This window comes from Nyctibius grandis, chromosome 1 (assembly GCF_013368605.1).
Source record: "Nyctibius grandis isolate bNycGra1 chromosome 1, bNycGra1.pri, whole genome shotgun sequence".
NCBI lineage: Eukaryota > Metazoa > Chordata > Aves > Nyctibiiformes > Nyctibiidae > Nyctibius > Nyctibius grandis.
Window position 1 is genome coordinate 31,458,526 of NC_090658.1, and position 19,992 is coordinate 31,478,517.

At 42.1% G+C, this 19,992-nt stretch overlaps 1 protein-coding gene across 4 annotated transcripts in view; it reads left to right on the forward strand.

The window, feature by feature from the left end:
* The window catches only part of TTC7A (tetratricopeptide repeat domain 7A), a 189,829-nt gene that overhangs the window by 123,773 nt on the left and 46,064 nt on the right, over nucleotides 1-19,992 (forward strand). For all 4 annotated transcript variants that reach the window (XM_068423941.1, XM_068424103.1, XM_068424014.1 and 1 more), the window contains exons 16-18: nucleotides 3,218-3,334; nucleotides 7,282-7,379; nucleotides 13,870-14,004. In XM_068423941.1, coding sequence (XP_068280042.1) covers nucleotides 3,218-3,334; nucleotides 7,282-7,379; nucleotides 13,870-14,004 — 350 coding nt within the window. The remainder of the gene's footprint in view (nucleotides 1-3,217; nucleotides 3,335-7,281; nucleotides 7,380-13,869; nucleotides 14,005-19,992) is intronic.

The window sequence follows — 19,992 nt, forward strand, 5'->3', positions numbered from 1 at the left end:
TCCCATTTGCCCTTTGGTTTGGTTCATTATATTACTACATGGTAACATGAACAGCGCTATTCCAAAGGTGAATTACCACAACAGCTAACCATGCTCGGCATCTCCAAGATCTGGTAATGTTCCACTGCAGAGACAGTTGCTCAAGTTGTGATTTTTTTTTTTTTAACATTTAAAAGTATGTTTAAATATACTATGTAGTGATTTTAATTGCCTGATGATAACTAAGCCATCTATGTCCCTACTAATGTGAAAGGGAGAAGGAACCCTTAATATAACCCTCCTGTATAGTAGTTTGACTGTTAATAAATTATTCTTTCCTGTGTTCTTCTCTTAATATTAAGAGTGGTATCTTACAGTGTTCAAAAGCATGGAGTTATTCAGGGATGTAATATGACTATTTTCTTCTCTAGGCCTTAGGCTCCTGGACCACCACTCTTCTGCTGCAAGGAGGGTCATACAGTGCTTTAGAAGTTCTTTCATTTTGAAAGTTTGTACTGGCTTAAAGAATATTCTATATGCTTAAAATAGCATAGATTTTTCAATGAGGTTGTTTGTTGGACTAGTAGCTATTTTTAATAAAGTAATTGCCAGAAGGAAGGTGATGACGCAGTCCTAGAATCACAGAATCAATCAGGTTGGAAGAGACCTCAGGGATCATCGAGTCCAACCGTTGCCCTGACACCACCCTGTCAACTAGACCATGGCACTAAGTGCCATGTCCAGTCTTTTCTTAAACACATCCAGAGATGGTGACTCCACCACCTCCCTGGGCAGCCCATTCCAATGTCTAATGACCCTTTCTGCCTCACCCCTCTGCACAGCCCAGTCCAAAGAAGCTTGTTCACGAGCCTGTGCATCAAACCCATAGCTTCTATTTGTGCATTACGATTGCTTTCCAGATTTTATCCTGTCTTGCTGAAGAGGCTTTAAAGACTACAGAATTTACTATGCACCCAAGGTAGTTGCTGCAAAGATTATTTGGTTTGATAGTTATGTGTCTGCATTTAGTTATAAATCTCCATTTGACTAGTTTCAGCTTCCAACAAATCCTTGGATTTTCTGATACCTTTTCTTTTAGATCAAAGACTCACAATTATATACTTGTCCATGTAGATGCTTGCAGGCAAAATAATTTCTTTACTGCTTCTCGGTTAGACCAAATTGAGCTTCTTAAGCCTGTGATGAAATACGTTTTTCTAGCCCTCAGATCACTTGCATAACCTTTTTCTGAACCTTATCCCATTTTTTCGTCATCTTTTGGAGTTAAAGAGCAAGACTAGAAACAGGATTGTAGTAAGTGTCTTGCTGATGCTGTGAACAGGAATAACCACATCTTCCAGCTCCTACTTGATGGTGCTTCCATATATGGATGCTGAGGGTTGCTTGACCTCTTAACTGCATTGTTGTTCAGGAACTCCACATTCATGAAGCTATCTGTTATAATACTGTTGCACTCCAGCGTATAACCTCCCATCTTTCTAGTGAGATATATATTCCTTGCTCCTAAGTGATTGATTCTATATTCTGTTATATTAAAACAAGCTTTGTTCTTATGAGCCCGGTTAACTAAGGGATACAGAGCAGCGTGCATCACTGGCCAGTTTCCATTGCTAACCACTCCTTTGAATTCAGTCAGTCTCATTTTTATTAAGAGTGTGTCCGCTGTTAGATTCTTTGTTCCAGCAAAATTTTTGATTGGTCCATAGATCTAGCCCCAAAATAACTACCTGAATCATAATAAGGGCACTTCCTTTCAGTTAGGGGGTCAGCATCTCCAAGAGCAGGGGATGTTTTTATTAGTATTTGTTTTGCTTCAGTAAGAAGAAAATCAAAGGTAAACATAGAGTAGAGATATAAAATAATAAAGGACAGAGACAAATTCTCTTGATTATGAATCTTGATCTTCTATTCCTACCCTAAATTTGTACCTGGGCAATTTAGTTGAATGCTTGTCTTGTGAGGTCAAACTGTAGCAGCAGCCATGACCAGACTTCCCTATAGCGGTTGATGCAGTTGGGCTACATTTTGGTGATTCCTCGCCACCACCCCTCCCCCCCCCAAAAAAAACCTAATGTTTGTTAGTGCAGAATGGGACTGCCATTTTAGCACGTTACTGTAGATACACACCACAGAGTCTTGGCTGCAGATTTCTAATTATTGCAAATGAAGGATCTTTTATTCAGCTGAGAAGTCTTCTCTAACATCATCTATGCAGTTGCTGTTGTCTCTTTCTGAAGTTGTTGGGATTACCCAGGGGCCTGCAGGTCGCATTCACAGTACTGGTTTTAGGATTTTTAACACTCAGCTGTTAATGTTGTATACATGTGTGTACATATATGTGCATCCAGCGGATTAATCACTAGCCATATCAAGCTGATTCAAAATGTGTAGATGTTGGACTTTCTGAAAACATTTAAAGAAGAGATAAGTTTACATTAGTAAATAAGAAATAAAGCCAATTATCTTGGCAATTAAAAAAAAATAAAATTAGTGTTTTGAAGGATGGCATTAAAAGCCATGCTAGCAGCAAGTGGTAGGTTGTGTCATTGCTGAATCTGTCTTCTAACCTCTGCTTGACCTGATTCTGCTGAATTCCAGTGGTCTGTGCAAGTACGTATTCTCTAGGTATAAGAATAGTAGCAGCAGTTACACTACCTAGAACAAGAATGTACAAGGGCTATCAGCTGTCTTGCCTAGGGGCATGAGATGATTGCCAGCTGGTGTTAAGAAAAAGCATTTCCTTCCTGTGAAGCATTACGTAATTGTCTGCGTATAAAGTGTGTTGGGGTTTTTGTCTGTAATTTATTATATAAGCCAGTGCTATAGGAAGATGCCAGACTAAAAAAAGAGTCTGGCATATGTATTGTGGCAATTCCTTTTTATTGTGTTTTTAATGCTGTCCAAAATAAAATGAGATCCACTGTATGTTTCACCTTGTTAGCTTTGCAATGCGTTGCTTTTAACACTGTCCTGCCAGCTTTGTGACGCAAATTTGACTGCAGCTGAGGAATATTGTTAATCCTCTCATCTTCCTGTGAGGAATCAAAGTTGAGCCAAATGAAATGTTTTGTGCTACAGTGTTTTCTTTTATTGCTGCACATACAAAGCAAGTGAAAAAAAATACAAAGCTGGCTGCCAGGATCTCGCTAGAGTGATACTGATTCTCCACTTTTATGAGACGCCAATAAAACAGAAGATATTCTTTTTCATCTTGCAGCTTACTCTTCACCAAAGTAAAACTGGAATGGATACATAAAGGACCTGAAGAGGCTCTGGTGACGTGCAGACATATGTTGCAGATGTGGCAGATGGTATATAATGTTTTGCAGCACAGGTAGGCTTTCTCCACTGTCTAACAAGTTCAGATTTCATAATGGAGATGCAGTTGCCTTCTTTAATTGTCTAGATACTTAGGTTATTTTGCAAAAAGAGTAATAAACAGTACTGTTTAAAAAGAAACATAAGTAATATTTCTAACGTGATTTTAAAAAAAGCAAATTTTAATAGCCATTATATAAAAAAAACACACAACAAAACAAAACCTCAAGATTTTAAGATTGAAGAAACAGTTTGAAACAAGAGTTTCTGATCTGAGTGTCTAAACATCTCTATCCATACTCAGATGTCCAGAATGGAGAACAGATTTATTTTTTTTCCCAATAGCGCTAAGCATCCATGAGCTATTGTTCACAGTCTGCTGTAGTTGGCACCACCCAGAAACGTGTGGGGGTGACACAGTCCTGAACCAAGTAAGCCAAGGAAAGGCACATGGCCAAGACTCTATCATATGCTGTGATTGCATGCCAGTTGCATAGCCTGGTGCTAACTGGGCAAGGAAAGGAGTGAAGGATGTAGCACCTTTCTCCCTTCCCTTGTCTTAGTAAATCTGCATTTAAATAGCGCTAGGTTCCCTCTTTGTTCCCTTCCTCTCATCTGCTTCCCCTCCGAAAGGAAAAGTTTAGCAAGTGTCAAAGTTACCAGGTTGGGTTTTCTTCCTTCTCACACCCTTTGAATATTGTCCTAGTCATGATACAACTGTCTTGGGAGTGTTATCACAAGACTGTACTTATCTCTCACCTATAATTTCCGTAGAGGTTGTGGTTGATGGGAAGGACAGCACGCTTGATGGCAACAGTCATGACAGCAGACTGATGAAGCTTGTATTGTTCCCCAGTTTCTGTATGCATTTACATAAGCTTTATAAACACCAGAAGTATATGTACAGAATGATGCATGTCTATATACAAGTTGTCTTTGAGGGATTATTAGTAATTCCTTGTTGGTTTAGCTAATGAGCAGCAGACCAAACACAAAAATCAAGATATTTACATAGCAGCAGAGAAATGGTCTCTTACAGGCTGGAATCATTGATTTCCTTAGGCCTTAGTCTCTTTAGCTAAGGATTCAATCACGTACCTCTCACATGAATAATCTTTATACCCATGAGTAGTCCTCATGAAGCTGATCAAATCCACACTGAACAATTGCGACTGAGTAAGATTTACTCTTGCAATGGCGGGCCTCAAGCCTGAGACTGAAAAGAGTACATTGGAAAACAGAAAAATAAATAGTTCAGCCATTTGGACTGCATTCGGATCCCAAGCTGTGCTTTGGCTGTTATACTTAAAAACCCAAGATGCGATAGCTTTAGAGGCTTTTGATAAGCTTTAGCCACAGAAGCCTAAACAAAACAAATTGCTTTGCTTTTGCTTTTAGGAACTCTAATGTGTATTTCACTGCTATTCCCAGTGGGACTTTTTGGCTTTCTCAAAAAATACTTCATAAAGCATTTTCTATTGGGAAGTACTGCTTGAAAGGTAACAAGAATGAACTTGGTACCTGCAGTTTTAGTTTGGATTCAGTGACCCGGGAAGCCCCTTGTATTAAGCAAATTGCAGCAATATCAGCTAACAAATATGTAAAATATTCCGGGTTGGGTTAGCAAAGGAACTTAAGGGGAATTCCTATCAGTGAGACTTGGACACAGACATATTTAGGGCCTCTTGGAAAAGAGAAGCCTGTATTTACATGAAGTTGAGAGCTGTTGCACCCAATACTCTTCAGTAGTTCAATCAGTAGCTAATCACCCACACAATTAAGTTGCACTTTGGTTGCATTTGTCTGGCCTAAGTTTCCTGGCTTTGCAATCTTACTATGACTCTGCTAGACTAAAGAGCCTTTCAGGGCCCAGTATTTGCTCCCCAGGCAGCTATTCATATGCCATGCTCAAGTCTCCTCTTGTCTTCTCTCTGATAAACTGATGCCTCTGCAGTCTCTCACAATCAAGTGTTTCCTTCAGCAATTTTTGTGACCATTTTATCCACTGTCTCAACTACCTTTTAGAAACGTGGGCAGTGTGGAGTGGCAACATGTCCCACTGGCAGCCTTCCAGTGTTGTATGCAGAAGGCAAATCATCTGGCTACTGTCCCTTCTGTGGTGCATGGAAAAGTTTCTTGGCTGAAGGCCTTGTACTGCAGCTTTGAAGGAGCAGCCCATTTTCAGCTCTTCTCCAGCAAAACAAATAAAGCCGTTGGAAGTGGCTGTTTTGCATAATGCAGACCACTTGGTTTTCAGGCTGGGATTTCAGTCTCTTTTCCTAGTTAAAAGGCCGTGCTGTTGACTGTATTGAGATGCATTTTTGTTAACTGAGGCCACCTCATCAAGCCTTCTCTGGATGCTGCTCTCCTGTGGTCGGCTTTTACTGTGACCAAACTTATGCTATCCACCAGTCTCCCCAGCTGTCCTTTGTCTAGGAGTATAGCATATAAGCCAGTGTTCGGCCATGTGCCTGAGCAGTGACATCGTGGTGACGGCTGCTGCATCGAAGCAGTGCCCACCTCACGGGAGTAATACTTGGAAGTGCAGCTGCCATGTTCCTGCACATGCAGTGCACCAGCAAGACAGAAAAGCCCTTACGGTTCCACCAGCTGCCCCCAGCCAGGGCACTGACACTTGGGTTAATCCTGGCTAGGCAAGGCTGAGGCACAGGACAGAGAATTTAATTTTCCCTTGTATCTGTCACCACGTGATAGTCTCAAATGAGATATCAGTGTGGAAACCAGTATGGAAGACAGGGAGGCCCAGTCAAGGCCGGAGATTTGTGCAAACAGTCGAATGCCCAAGAATTTAGGGTCCATTAACAGAAACATTTGAATCAAACAGAAAAGTTTGATCCCAAAACCCAAGTAAAAGGTTAATTAGGTATTGTAAATATGATTACCACTATAATGAATGACAGTAAGTGGCTTTCAGTCCTAGATTGTTAGCTGGGAAGGACAAGACTTGGTTTATCTCTTGCTGTTGTTTTCTGTGATAACAGAATAATCATGTTTAAAACCAAACAGCAGTCCCAAGCTAATTCTTCTGCTAGATTAATGCAAATTCAAGGGAATCCTATGCAATCCCTACCAAAGGACTGATCAGACTGGAAAACTGGGCATCCACATCAATCATGACTCTGTGACAGCTTGTTTCCTGGGAAGAATGTTGTCCAAAGGCTGAGCTGGAGGCTTGGAAGCGTGCCAGAAAAAGTAGCCAGGGCAGTCACTTTTCCTTTTGATATTTTGTCCCTTAATGGATGATGAGAGGAGATATCATCACCGTCTGATCCTGGGGGGATGGCAGCCTATGTGGTGACAGGAAGGCTCAGGAGATCTGCGTTAAGTGATTTGTGTTAAGTGCATGATTTTTTTTTTTTTTTTTTTTTTGAGTTTCCCTTTGGAAGACCTCTGCTCTGAGGACAGAAGTCTAGTAGAAGAGCAGACCAGATAGTCTTCCTTTCATAAAGCAGTGCTGTGTGGTAGCTTTTATCTTCCTTCTCTGTTTGAACGAAACAAAAGTAGAAAATAATCCCTTTGAAATTAAGAAATTAGCACCTGGGTGGAAGGTGGTAATTGGTCTGTTTCGAACAAATCCTTCTGCAGGCAAGCCCAAGGGATGGTGGTTCTTTCTGGGTGTGGGGTTGCTGGTTGGCCTTCTCTGGTCTGGCTTCTAGCTGCCAACATGTTCCTTGTCCAGTGGTTTGCAAAGACCTCAACAGCCAAATAAGCTGATAGTGGCACGCACTCTGGAGCCCTTGCTGGGCACTGTCTCTCTGAGCTTCCTGTCTGTTGGCAGGGTGCAGGTGTTAAAACAACACGTTCAAGAAGCTGGTTGCCTGTGACTGGAAAGCTTGAGTTTTCACTTCCAGTGGCAGCTAGATGAGACTATTGCCTGCTTCGAGGGAAACGTCGTCTCTCCACTGAAAGGTGGCCAGGTAACACGGTTTTGTTTCTTTACAGTGGCTCTGAGAGAGGAAGTAGTGTGACTGAAACACCGGTGATCAAAAAGCATAACGGACTGCATCTCACACTGCCAGATGCTCATGATGCTGATTCTGGTGAGGAAACAAGATTTGTGCTTTCCCATCCTAAATACATACTTTTGTGAGAGAAGAATATTTTATTTTCTTGTGGGAGGGTTGCTGGGCTAGAGGGCAGGAGGTCCGGATCTGTCTCTGGGGCCATCTCTGCTGCAGAGCATGTCACTGTGGTATCTCTGTTCCTCGGCTTCCCCATGCATAAAACAAAGATATGGGTTCCTGCTTTCTTTTATGAAGTGCTTTGAGACAAGCATGAAAGGTATTAGATAGGAGTTCACTATACTTCTGCAAGAACTGTATAATTCAGTCCTTTTTTTTTCCTTCTTTTCCTTCCTTTCCACCCCAAATTTGATCCTTATATATATCCTGATCAAGCCAGCTATTATTGTGGTTTGGGAAATCTGAGTGAGAGTGTCAATTCCTGTTAGAGGGTGATTTGCTTTGGGATTTGTACATAAACATTGTGATGCTTTATTATATGGTAAATACACATTCCCAGTAACAGATATAGTCAGGTGGAAGTAACTGAAACATCAAAGCTAATCTTGCCAGGAAGGGCAAAGGAGGCTTTCAGAGAGTGCTGCTGACTTGTGATTTTATCGTAAGTCTTGTGATATTTGGTACTTCCTTTAAAACCCTAACTCTCAAAATCAGATGATTATGTGAGAAACTTGCCTTTTAGTTTGGGGGTTTTTTTTAGAGAAGCAACTTTCTACCCTTGTGTATGTAAAGAAATGCAAAAAAAATGAACCTCACAGACTCACGAACTGGACAAGAAGAATATAAAAGCTTATTTTTAAAAAAATCTAACATTCAAGCAAGCCTCATACTTTGGGGCTAGGGAATCAGGGTTTGTCTGAGTCTTAATCTTGAACATATGAAATTGGTAAAACTGAAGTCACATGCTCAGTACATACGGCTGAGATGGAGGACAAGTTCTTATGTGTTAAGTACATGACTTCTATTAAATTATGTGTTTTTAACCCCTGTTTACACCCACCAATGGTTAAAAAGCATTGCCAGGTTAGGTCTTAAGCATACAAACATTCAAACATCAAAAGGTTATTCAGTGTGTCTGCTCTTTTGTTTGTAATGTTAAACCTTTAGAGTCTATATTTATGACATTGTAATCTTACTGATTCTATACACATATATTTATGTAATTTTAATCTGTTTGTTCCATTTCCCTTTTATTACCCTTTGCTGAGATGAGTCTCTGTATTTTGTATAGGTCCTTTCTCTCATTGTTTATATCACAATGTTCTATAGTCTTCGGCTTAATAAAGAGAACAGGCCAAATTCAGCACAGATAAAGAGGATATACTAAATGAATATGCACTGTTTGGCATATTAAAAATTATCTGGAAAAGGAGTGGATATGACATGAAAGTTTCCTGGTGATACAAAATCATTTAGGATAGTCATCACTTTGATAGTTGTGAAGATTTGTGAAATATCCCCTATCGTCCCTGATGCTGGGCAGTAAAATGGACTTTCCATTTCAGTGAATATATGAAAATGCCTTGGAAAACACTGTAGGTAGTTTGCAGAATCCATCAGCCACTAGGCATTACTAGGAAAGCAATAAAAAACAGTATTATTTGCCACTGTACTTCTGTTATCCATGCAGTTCCCACTCTGCTGCTGAAACAGTGAGTGGCTTATGGTACCTAGACTGTGGGGCTGAGCCTGGATTGATCCCTGCCCCTTCAGCTCTAGCTGGTGCTGAATGGTATGTAAAAGGCATTCTGGGTGTGGATCCCATGCTTTTCTGGAGATCTCTTGCCTTGCTTTGTAATTGTCTAGAGAAAGGAGTGTGGCCAGGTTTGGGCTACACCCACTTCACAGCATGGTTTGAGATTTTGAGACCAAATTGTCACCAGCAGAGCCTCTAATATTTTGATGTGCTGGGGTGCCACCCTTCTAAGACCTCACTCCTGCCTCCTCCTCACTGTTCTGCTACAGACCTGAAGCACCTCCTCCAGAGTCACAGCAAAGCTCAGGCACGTCTGGTCTCTGTGTAGTGCCCTTCTCAAAAAGTACCTCTGTTGGGTACCTGTTCCAGCCTGCTCTTAGCCCAGTTTTAGCAGCCAGCTTGAAATGGAGCAGCTGTAGTTCAGCAGAAAGCACTGTATGCCATGGTACTGCCTGACAGAAAGAGCAAATTAATGTAAAGTACAAGTTTAAACCAGCTTTTAATGCACACAGAGTGATTTGCACTGACTGCAGTTTGGTTTTAGCCAAGAAATGTATTCCTCCTCCACTTCAAGAATCTAGGTTTCCATGCTAACATGGCTGCACCCACGATGGACGTAAGGATAGGGCTCGTACTGAAATTACACCGTCTGCCTTAGCGCAGGACTGGCACTGGCTGTTTTCAGCAAGGGTCTGTGGCTCGCTGCTCTGCAGGCTCTTAGGTGCTGCTGTTCTCCAGCTGCAGGAAGGAGGCAGCTGGGTCTGTTGTCCCGGTTGGGAGCCTCTTTGAAGACAATAAAGAGGTGATTTTGGAGAGTGCAGCTTTGGCCCCTCTTGCCCTTGTGCCTCCCCAGAGCTGCGGCTGTGGCTGCCTGCTTTGAAGGAGGGAGGAGGTCTGATTTTTTCCCACCTTTCTGGAACAGGCTTTGGTTTCCATCGTGAAATCCCCTGGGAGCGTGCGGCAGCGTGCTGTAATGCACAGGCACTCTGTGATCTCTGGACTTGTCACTGAAGGGGGGGGGCTACTGTGGCCGGGTTTGACACTGTCCTCTCCCTCAGTTAGACCACAATGAGATTATTTGCTGTGCCAGAATTTTAGGTTTGCTGCCAGGAAGATTAATTCCTCTTTATTTTCTTCATCTTCTCCTAAGTGAAGCAGTGTTCCTAACTAAATTCACTGGTATCAGTCAGCTGCATTGCTGTTTCATTCTTTTTCTGATTTAGTCTTATCTTATAATGCTCTTGCCTGAAGTGATTTAGGCTAGGGAATTCTGTGTTTCTTATAAGCCTCATAAATCTACTGAGGTGCATTTCTATTTTGATAGCAGTTTTTTTCATAGATGCAAAATATTAAACTTGGTCCTTCTTGGTCTTATAACAACCCTAGAACGGTGCTTTAAAATTATTTAGATATATTTTGTATGGCTTATATGCAGAGCTCATCACAACAAAATCAATTTTGTTATTTTTATGATTTCTTTCCAAAATGTGTGGAGGGCTTTATTGTAAAATGGGAAGTTTATATTCTGTCTAGTGGAGCTGTTAGAAAGAGACTGCACTAAAATAACAAGTTGATGTGATATCCTCTTATGCCAACATTTGCATTTATTTTGAGGCATGACATTAAAGTTCTGTGAGACAGGTTTTGTGGGGTTTTTAAGTGTATAAAGATCTACATTTCTTTAGGAAGAGATATTTTATAGTGAGACATTCAGAGGCATTTTTTTAATGTCGCTTAAAGTTTTTCCAGCTCCCCCTGCCACCCTGAGGTCAGAGTGATACCAGTGTGATACGTGCCTATCTCCTCTCTCAGGAGACAGCGTGTGATAGAGGTATACTCTTTTCGGGCTCCAGTAGCCCTCAGCCCACCCCCAGGGTCACCGTATTGCTTGCCTGAGGTTCAGAGCTGTGGCTGAGCCCCTTTCAGTCCAAAAGGACCAGGCTGGCAAAGACCTTCTCTTACAGAGTATATTTGGGCAGACAAGCTTTAAGGAGCGTTTCTGTGAGCGGTGCAGCAGAGATGGGTAAGAACAGCAGCAGCAAACGTGTGGGTAGCGGCTGGGATGGAGAGCGCCTTATCACCTGGTGTGTGTGTGTTTAGAACAAGGAAGGTATCTGTGTCTGAGGCTGGGCAGGGATGGGAAGGGATCGGCTGGTCTCTGCCTAGTGTGGTTTGCTTCCTTGCGTAGGCTGAAATGGAAAAGAAAATAAACATCAAAGGACTGGAATGCCAAAGGCTGTTAAATGCAAAGAGCCTCTGCTGTAAATTGCTAAATAGCTTGGGTTCCCTTTTTATGGCTGTGCAGATTGAAGCCCACAGCACTGGGCAAGATCAGTCTCAAATCGCAGGCTTTCCCCTCTTGGCAACTACCCGGCTAATGAAGAGAAGGAGAAGAGAAGCAGCTAACTCATGTTCCTTCAAGTGCAACTAGCTCATAGTGATATTCCTGTAAAGCCTGCTTTGTGAGGGAAAGATGCTTTAGTAGATCCTAAGTGGCTGTTCAGCCTCACAGCAGAGTGTGAACCTCTCCAAAATGCACAAAGGTGCCTTACAGTGACATAGTCTCCTTGGATTTATTTGCAAGGAAAAGAGGATTTACCTGAGCTCTGTGTGGATGTGAATAAAACACCAGCCCATCTGCCCACCTAATGCAATCAGACCAGCATCACATACGGGTGCTTGCAAGAAATACAGCTCCAGAAAGCCTTTCTGAAAGAGGGCAGTCTTGGCAGAGAAATGTAATATTGAAAGTTGCTTTCAAAGCATACTAACATGATCGGGAGCACTAATGTAAGTATCTGGTTAGGCTGACTGCAAAATGCCCAAAGCCCATGTAATTTTTTCAGTTTTGCCAATCTAGAAGGTAAGAGGTCTGCCCTAACTTCAAAGTGCTCCTAATAACATCCCTAGCTGTTCCCATGGCCATTTTCTTGTTGCCTCTGCACTGCAAAGAAGCTGTCGGTGTTTTGGATGGCTGGGGGTGACTGCCTGGCAGTTTTCCCTGTGTTAAACAACCCTTGTCTGACTTGGATTCCTGGAAGTTTTGGTGAAATTTCTCCCAGGTAGAGGGAGGGATGGAGGGAGAGGAGTGTGTGTGGGCAGGGCAGGGGGAGGAATGCCTTGCAGTGAAACAGGCTGAAGATGGATCTGTTAAATAAACTGTTAACTATAATAAATTCTTGGTGCAAAGCAGAATGGCTTTTACCATGCCATTAAAGCCATAACTGCTACATTACTGCACTGTCATCTCTTGGAATATTAGATCAGGAATGTCTTTGAAAATATGTAGGAATTTAAGAAATGCATCTAGGAAGAGCACATTTGCATTTTCCAAGAGAGCCGTGGGAGGCGCCTGCGCTGCAGGGCTGTTTTGCAGTTCTCCTGCTTAAAATGAATGACATTAGTTAGTGGTGAGATAATGGGACAAATATTTCCCATAGCAGTTTTAGGCTTCGAGTTGCACTTGCGGCCTCTCCCTAGCCATGACACTCTCAGAGGCAGGCTGCACTGCCTCTGGTCAGGTAAGAGCTGTGGGCCGTATCCTGCCTTGCGCCGCAGAGGTGTCAAAGGCACGTGGGGTAGATATGTGCCTCCCCTCGCGCTTGGCAGAAGGCTGGGTCCCAGCTCAGCGTTCAGGGGACCATGGCCAGGGGACCATGCTGCTCTGCCTGCTGGCGCGCTGGCCCTGGGGTGATGGTCTGCTGGCGAGGACGTGTGGTTTGGCATCCCTCTCTTGAGCACGCTCCAGCTGGAAAAGCCTGCTGTCCGTCTCAGATAGACCACTTAATGCATACTCCCTGTGACAGGTTTTTTGCCTTTCTGTCCCTTTCCTTGCCCAAAGCCATCCCGGCTTCTCCGAGTACCTGTTCCTAAGCTCTGCAGCTGCCTAAGTGTGGCTGCGGTGAGAGAAAAGGTGCTAATCAGCACAAGTGCTTCAGTCACAGCAGCTCTCCAGAGAAGGAGCTTATCAATCTTAAAGTCACGTTAAACCTATGTATATTAAAATATTTATTTTCCAAAGCTTTAGGAAGCCAACTCTGAACTCTCATTTTGTCGCTTCTTATTTTGTTACCATCCTCTTGGTACCCCTCTGAGAGGTCTGCTCACCAGTATAATCCTGCTTGCTGTACTGGAGAACGTGGTCTCTGCCCATGCGTTCTTCCTGGGAGTAGTTTTTGATGTGATGTTTTGTTCCCAGAGATGTGGGCGCCAAATACTTTATTCTTGCGTAAATGTTACAGCCCATACTAAAGGTTAATGTAGTCAAAGCAGTGAGCTCTCTGCTCCCCAAGGTTAAATGAAAAGCCATGCTGCCTCTAAACCAGTAGAACAATATTGATGTCACTTGAAAGGTGTGTGCTGTGTGAATGGTGCCAAGCTACTCTGTAATGCTGTACTAAGATTTTACATTAGCAGGCTGTATTTTGTGGTTGTATGGTGACAGCGTGCTTATAAAACAGGTTACTGATAAGTATTTGTGGGAAATATTTGATGGTTGAGTTCTGCTTTCCAAATGAGCAAAATACAGTTGCTTCCTTGATGAATGCTAAGGAGACCTTTATAAAATTACTGTCTGTCTCTTAATTCACTTGTTTAAGCTGCAGCCCTCGGGTAATTTAGTGGCATTTTTTTCAGTAAATTAACCTTTTATAAAACGTGGTTCCCCAGCTGGTCACGCCAGAATTCAGTGAAGTTCTTATTACATAAAACTGATGCAGTGAGTGGAGAATCAGACCTGCTGTCTCAATGAGTCGAAGAAATATCCCAAAGAAATATAAAATGCATTATTGTTCTTGTTTGTTTGATCCATAGGATCACAGCGAGCCTCTTCCCTTGCTGCATCAAGACTGGAACAGGCCATGTCTGAAATAACTATGCAGAGCAGCGCAATGAAGCAAGGACCTATGCAGCTGTGGACAGCTCTTGAACAAATTTGGCTACAAGCTGGTAAGTCCTGGACCACCTGGAGTTCCTTTTTCCCTCCAGTGGTGAATGAAATGACATCAGTATTAACTGAGTAGTACAAATCAGTAGTTGAAAATCTTATTCCAGCAGAAAATCTGCCTATCTATCCTAGCCGGTTTTTTTTTTAAATACCACTTATTTGATTCAATATAACAAATAAAATACTGGAGTAGTGCAGTATGTCAGCTCACCTCTGTTTTTTCATAACACACAGAAAACTTCAGTCGTCACTAAAATACGCTTTTAAAAGAAGAGGGTAGGTAGTTCTTCATTAACGAATGGTAGTTGGTAGGCACAATTGTTTTCATTCTCCTTTTCCTACGTGCTTCCCTGTAATAAGACTGGGCAAACAATGTATTAAGTCTTATTTAAACTGGGAACTTTTCAATCTTTGCTGAGGTTTAAGTGAAAATTATTAAAAAGATTAAGTCCTCCACTGATTTTATCCTTGACTGTTTGAATCTCACAAGGACTTGTAGGTTGCATGTCAGTTTGAGACACTCATGCAGAGATGCTACAGCAGAGCACATAAAGGGAAAAGAGAACAGTGAGAAGGAACTCTACCCAGAGGCGATCTCCAGACTCATGAAAGGGTTTTATGTAGGACACTTGGTGAGGAACAGAGTTGCACAGCACATTCTGCCATTTGCATTTCAGGGCTGACAGAGTTCTGACCCTGCAATTTTGCTCTTAAGAGACACAGCTTTTCTTCCGCAACCAGGCCCACATTTGTGCACCTGAAATTACATTTGAACGCTGTGATTGCTTCTTAGATGTGTCTGCTACCATTTGCAATGAAAAAAAAAAAAAAGCAGAGCCCACTGGAACCTTGCTGATAAATTGCTGTTCTGTATGCAGAAGAACCTTTCAAATTCTCATTTAGCTAACCTGTACAATTGACAATTCTCACATAAAACCTGGCAGTCTCACCCTACTTCTCAGCAAAGATTTTTATAGCTGTTTTTGTGGGCCATTTCCTACCAATTAGACTTCAGTTCTGGTACAAAATATGTGACATTCTTTTTGTTACAATTTGACTAACTATTAAAGAACAAAAGAAGTTACTTTATGGAATGCATCATCCTTTAAGTTAATCATGTGTTCACTTAATGGCTTGTGCATATGTGAATTTCGGTGATGTGCTGTGGGCTTCAAAATCACTAGCTTTTTTGCTTTATTCAGTTTACACTCCTGATTTAAGGCTGCAGAGAAGGCTGGTGGGGAGCAAAAAAAATGGAGTTTATTGTGATCAGAAGTCAGGTGTCTGTTGTCCATCGTGCTGCAGATAGCTCTAGGCAGTTTACATTTTTGCTGCTGTGTGAAAAGAGAAAAGCAATAAAGACCTAGTGCTTGCTGTGACCTAGCTGTGAACTGCTACGATTACTTTTCAGTGTAAATTGAGTGCTGTTCTCAAAGGTGTTAATTAATTCTTTTAGATATAATTTATTTTTATAAACTGTAACTTTTCTGTCCTATGATTTTTTAAATCTTTGTTTTGTTTCGTGCTTACTTTTAACTGGACTTGAATCAGGATTGATATTCTGAAAACACATACTGTGACTGCTTTGTAATTTCGTTAGTGAAGTCAGTTATTGTTACAGATGCAGCTTAATGAGCTCTTGGTGAGGTACTGCCCATTCTCTTCTCGCAGTAGTGCGAAAGTCGCTGCGTTCTGGTATCCTGAGGGATGAGGAGAGATGCAGGTATTTTGGGGAGGCACAGAACCTGAATAATTAGAGGACTTATTTAAAGTGGATCAGATCTAACAGTGGGCTTAGTGAGTGGAATAGTCCAAAAGGGTATCACTGACCCTCTGTACTAGAATCTTTCCCATCTGGAAGGAGGGGAGAGGAGGAATAGGTATAGTCGTAAGAAGTTAATAACTTCCAAAATAGAGATATTTCATAAACAACAAATTAAACAGAAATGTGTGGTTAAAAACAGTTCAGATAGTCACATGCTTTTGTATTACAACTCCACCCCCAAATTAACAGCTGAGGAAAGCAACAGGAGATTAGCATAACACTCTAATGCTGGCATCCGGAGTCGCTTCATATTCATGACAGAGCTGCACCACTATGCTGTAGATTTCTATCAGTTTTACCTTAGACTTAGGTTAATGGTTGGACTTGATGATCTTAAAAGTCGTTTCCACCCAAACCAATTCAATGATTCTATGATTCTATAACTTGGCCTTTTTCAGTCAGTGACTCATCTTGTGACTCTAGGCAAGCTGCCTAGCTGTTTCATACCTCAGTGTCCTATCTCTAAAGGGAAAAAATGTTAATCTGCCTTTGGGAAATGACTGGTGTATTTGTTGTTTTTGTTGTCGTTAACACTTTAACCTTTTTAGCATGAATCATAAATCTTTAGATAAAATTATTACAATTTCCTAACCTCATACTACAGTAAATTTATATCAAAGCATCCGTCCTTTTCAGACACTAACAGGACGCAGCTGGCCGTGTCTCTGTGTGTGGGTATGGATTTAGAGCACCAGGCTGCAATCATGTCTCGGTTCCATTAGAGCCATTACAGTTCCCGTGCCTCTTCGTATCCCAAGGCATGAAAACTAATGGTACCAACCGACTGATCCAGTTAAAGCTTTCTGCACTTAGTTTGGAAAGAGGCATACAAAACCAGCTATCCCACAGCTATGTGGGGCTGTTCTTACAGCCCTCCAGCAGCCAGGCCAGCCCACAAAGCCAGCACATACGCTTGCAAGGGGACTGTTAGTGGCTGGTAGATATCAGATGGTGCTTATGCAGGGGAATTGTTGCTGTATCACCCTTCACCTGCATCTGCAATAGGAGTTCCTGCCTTGTGCAGAAGCATTCTCAGTCCCTTGGAGCTGGAGAGCCCTTGTTGCGCCTCTAAGGGGTCTCTCAATTAGTGCATGAGAACATGTGCATAGTGAGGCTGTGAACTCTGTGCAAATAGTTAAGCTCTTTTGTCCTGTGATAAAGACACTTATCTCACACATAAGAGGGCATAGATTTAATGTTTTTATGTGTAATTTTTGTGGGTTTATGACCAGCACAGTTATGTAGGGAAGATAATAAAGCAGCAGCTTTGGAAGTGCAGCTGCTACATCCAAATGTGCTCCACTATAATGGATGCTGCACCTTGGCTTTCCCTGTAGCAATGCCTAGTGAACTTTGGCAGGCTAATTTTTTGTCACTTACTATAAGCAAGCAAACAGCTACTTGATGGATCTGTCGTTTCTGGAAAGAATCGTCTTCTTCTCTTTCACACATCCAAATAAATCTGTGAATTCTCACTGTTAATCTTATGTCCAGCCATCTCTTGTAGGACCAGCTGGGACTACAGTCATCTGCAGCAGGGAACTTAGCACATTTCTTCAGTGGGCTTCCATATCTTCCTGTTTTCCCTGCAGGTAGTCACAATTAGCTTTGGAAGAGTACATGGTCTGCTGTCCCCAAAGACCAGAGCGGTTGTCCACTCCCTGCGGCAGGCGTGCTTAGGGGAATACTAATAGGCATACTCTGTTTTCAAGTGTTCTGCAGCAAAGACTGTGATTAACACGGCTTGTCTGGTCCCTTTTAACAATAACCTCCAGTCCTCTTGAAATGTAACGGCTTCCTAAAAGGAGAAAGTTGTCTCATTAGGCTTTAACATTAATAAGCCTGAACGTTATTCTTAGTCCCAAGTCTGAGAAACAGCTCATTTCAGGGAGTACTCAGGAAGGGTGCTGCAGTGCACATGCTGCTGTGGTGCAGCTCCAGGAGAGGTGGTCTTTATGCAATCCATATGCCTGTTTTTCCTCTTTGTTCTACTTTTCATGACTGAGAGCTTGAATTCAAGAGGAGAGAAGGAACTTCTGTGGCATTGGTAAAGCTTGTTAACGCCTTCCACCTCTTGTTGCAGGAAGAGCTGCAAGGGGAATCCTAGAGATTACTGGTGATAATACTGCATGTGTTACCAAGAGAAATGTCTGACCTAGGAACTATTTCTACCCCTTATTTCCTTTTTAAAATCGTGCCAGTGCTCCTCCTTTCTATTTAGAAAATACCATCACGCTGTTTGACTAAGGAAAATGTACTTGAAATGGTTCAAATTTCTGACCAAAATTTACCTTCATTCGACATTTTTCTAAGATTCCTTTTGACCCAGAGAGCAAAGTGTGTTAGTACTGAAAAGGAATAGTTTTAATAGTTTTAAGCTCTTTAGGTAACTGGAGTGATTTCTTATCTGAATTATGTGTGATTATATTTCCAGGCAGTAATAACTGTATGCTCTATTTATATGGAGCATTTTAGAATGCTGCAAGCCAGTTTTAATAAGAGTTCTAATATTCCAGCTCCTGTTGCTATATTATTTTAAGCTTTACTTTTAACTACAATGTCCACTTTGTTTGTCTTTACTAGTGCTTTATATCTGACAATTTAGCTTCTTGACTAACCCAGTGCTTTACCAAATATGGCCACTCACAGCAAAGTAGGTCTGGTAATTTGATCTAAGATTGGCTGAATGCCTGCTAAGTGTAGTCTGCGAACCTCACCAGGTAGACCTAAGGCTAATTTAAAGGAGCATTCAAAGAAAAATGACTAGGATATCTATTCCATGTACTCACAGTGGGGCTGGAGTGGGCTACCTGCTGTCTCAGTAACGTGCTAAAGTTTACCCTAGGAAAAAAAATATTATAATGAACATGCCATGAACAAGAAATGTAAAGAGAGCCAGTGTAGCAGAGAACAGTGAGCTAATGGAAAAACATCTGCTTCCCCGAGTTATGTACAGCAGGAACTTTTTTTTTTCCCCCTTCACAAAACACTTGTGATTTATTTATTTTATTCTGTATGGGCCAATTCCTGGGAAAAAGCTGTGTTAGAGGAGATGGGCTTTGTTCCACGAGAACGTGTTGTCAGGGCCAGCGGGCTGGAATCTTCAACCCCGGCTGGCCCGCGGCTGCACAGCCGCACAGCGGGCACCCTGACAGCAGCCAAGGGCACAGCCGGGCCCTCCCCTGCTGCCCCTCGCCTCACCCAGCACAGCTTGTATTTGCACAGCTCACACATGGGTATTTAAATGCTCTTCATTCCCGAAGCTTTTAGCGATCCTAAGCCCCCTCAAGTTATTAGCTCTGATATTAAAGGTGTTTATCAGCTTTGGGAGACATCTTTACTGATATTGCCAGGATAGCTGGGATCAGCTACTGTCCTGTGATGCAGCACTGGTTGTTGAAGCAATTCTAATATTTTTCTTTCTCTTGTTTTTAAAAAAAAGTGCTTTCAAATTTTCGAATTTTAAATTTAGAACTTCCCCATTCACTGCTTGAGTTCTTGAGCTCCGTAAGCGCTGCTGATTTTTGTGGCTCTTTACAGTGACACAAAGCAGTACGAAAAGCTGGAGCCTGGCGAGGGGGAGCCAGGAGGGAGTAGTCCTTTACACAGCTATTACTGAAGAGAATAAAGGTATACTGCATAAGATGGCTGCCCTGCAGTGTTTACTTACTAGGAGGGATTAGGAGCACTTCACACTGGAGATAGAAATGGTAAAGTGAGGTGGTTTGGTCCCCTTTAAAATGTTACTAGTGAATTTAAGAGCCAGCAGTGGTTCTTCTAAGCCTCTTGGTCTAGCAAGCTCTGTCCTAGGCTTTTCTGGTGCAGGCTAAGGATCACCAAATTCCCCATTTCTCTTCATCTGAATGTCCTTAGGGGGATACTAGGTTTTGATCTATACTCTCCAGCTTGGTTTATTTTATTTTCTATCAACAATGAATTTAAAAAGTCAAAAGGAGTCATGGCCTTATATCGGCACTTGGCATTTTGGATTGCTTCCCCCATTCCTGAGGCTTCTGGATATTTCCATTGCTGGAGCAGGATGTGAAACTTTGTGGACTGATAATCCGTTGGCATGGGCGGTCTTCAAAGAGCACATGCCATTTCTCGAAATCTGGGACATGCAAACATGCACGTGTGCGTGAACACTCGCATGTGAAGGATACAG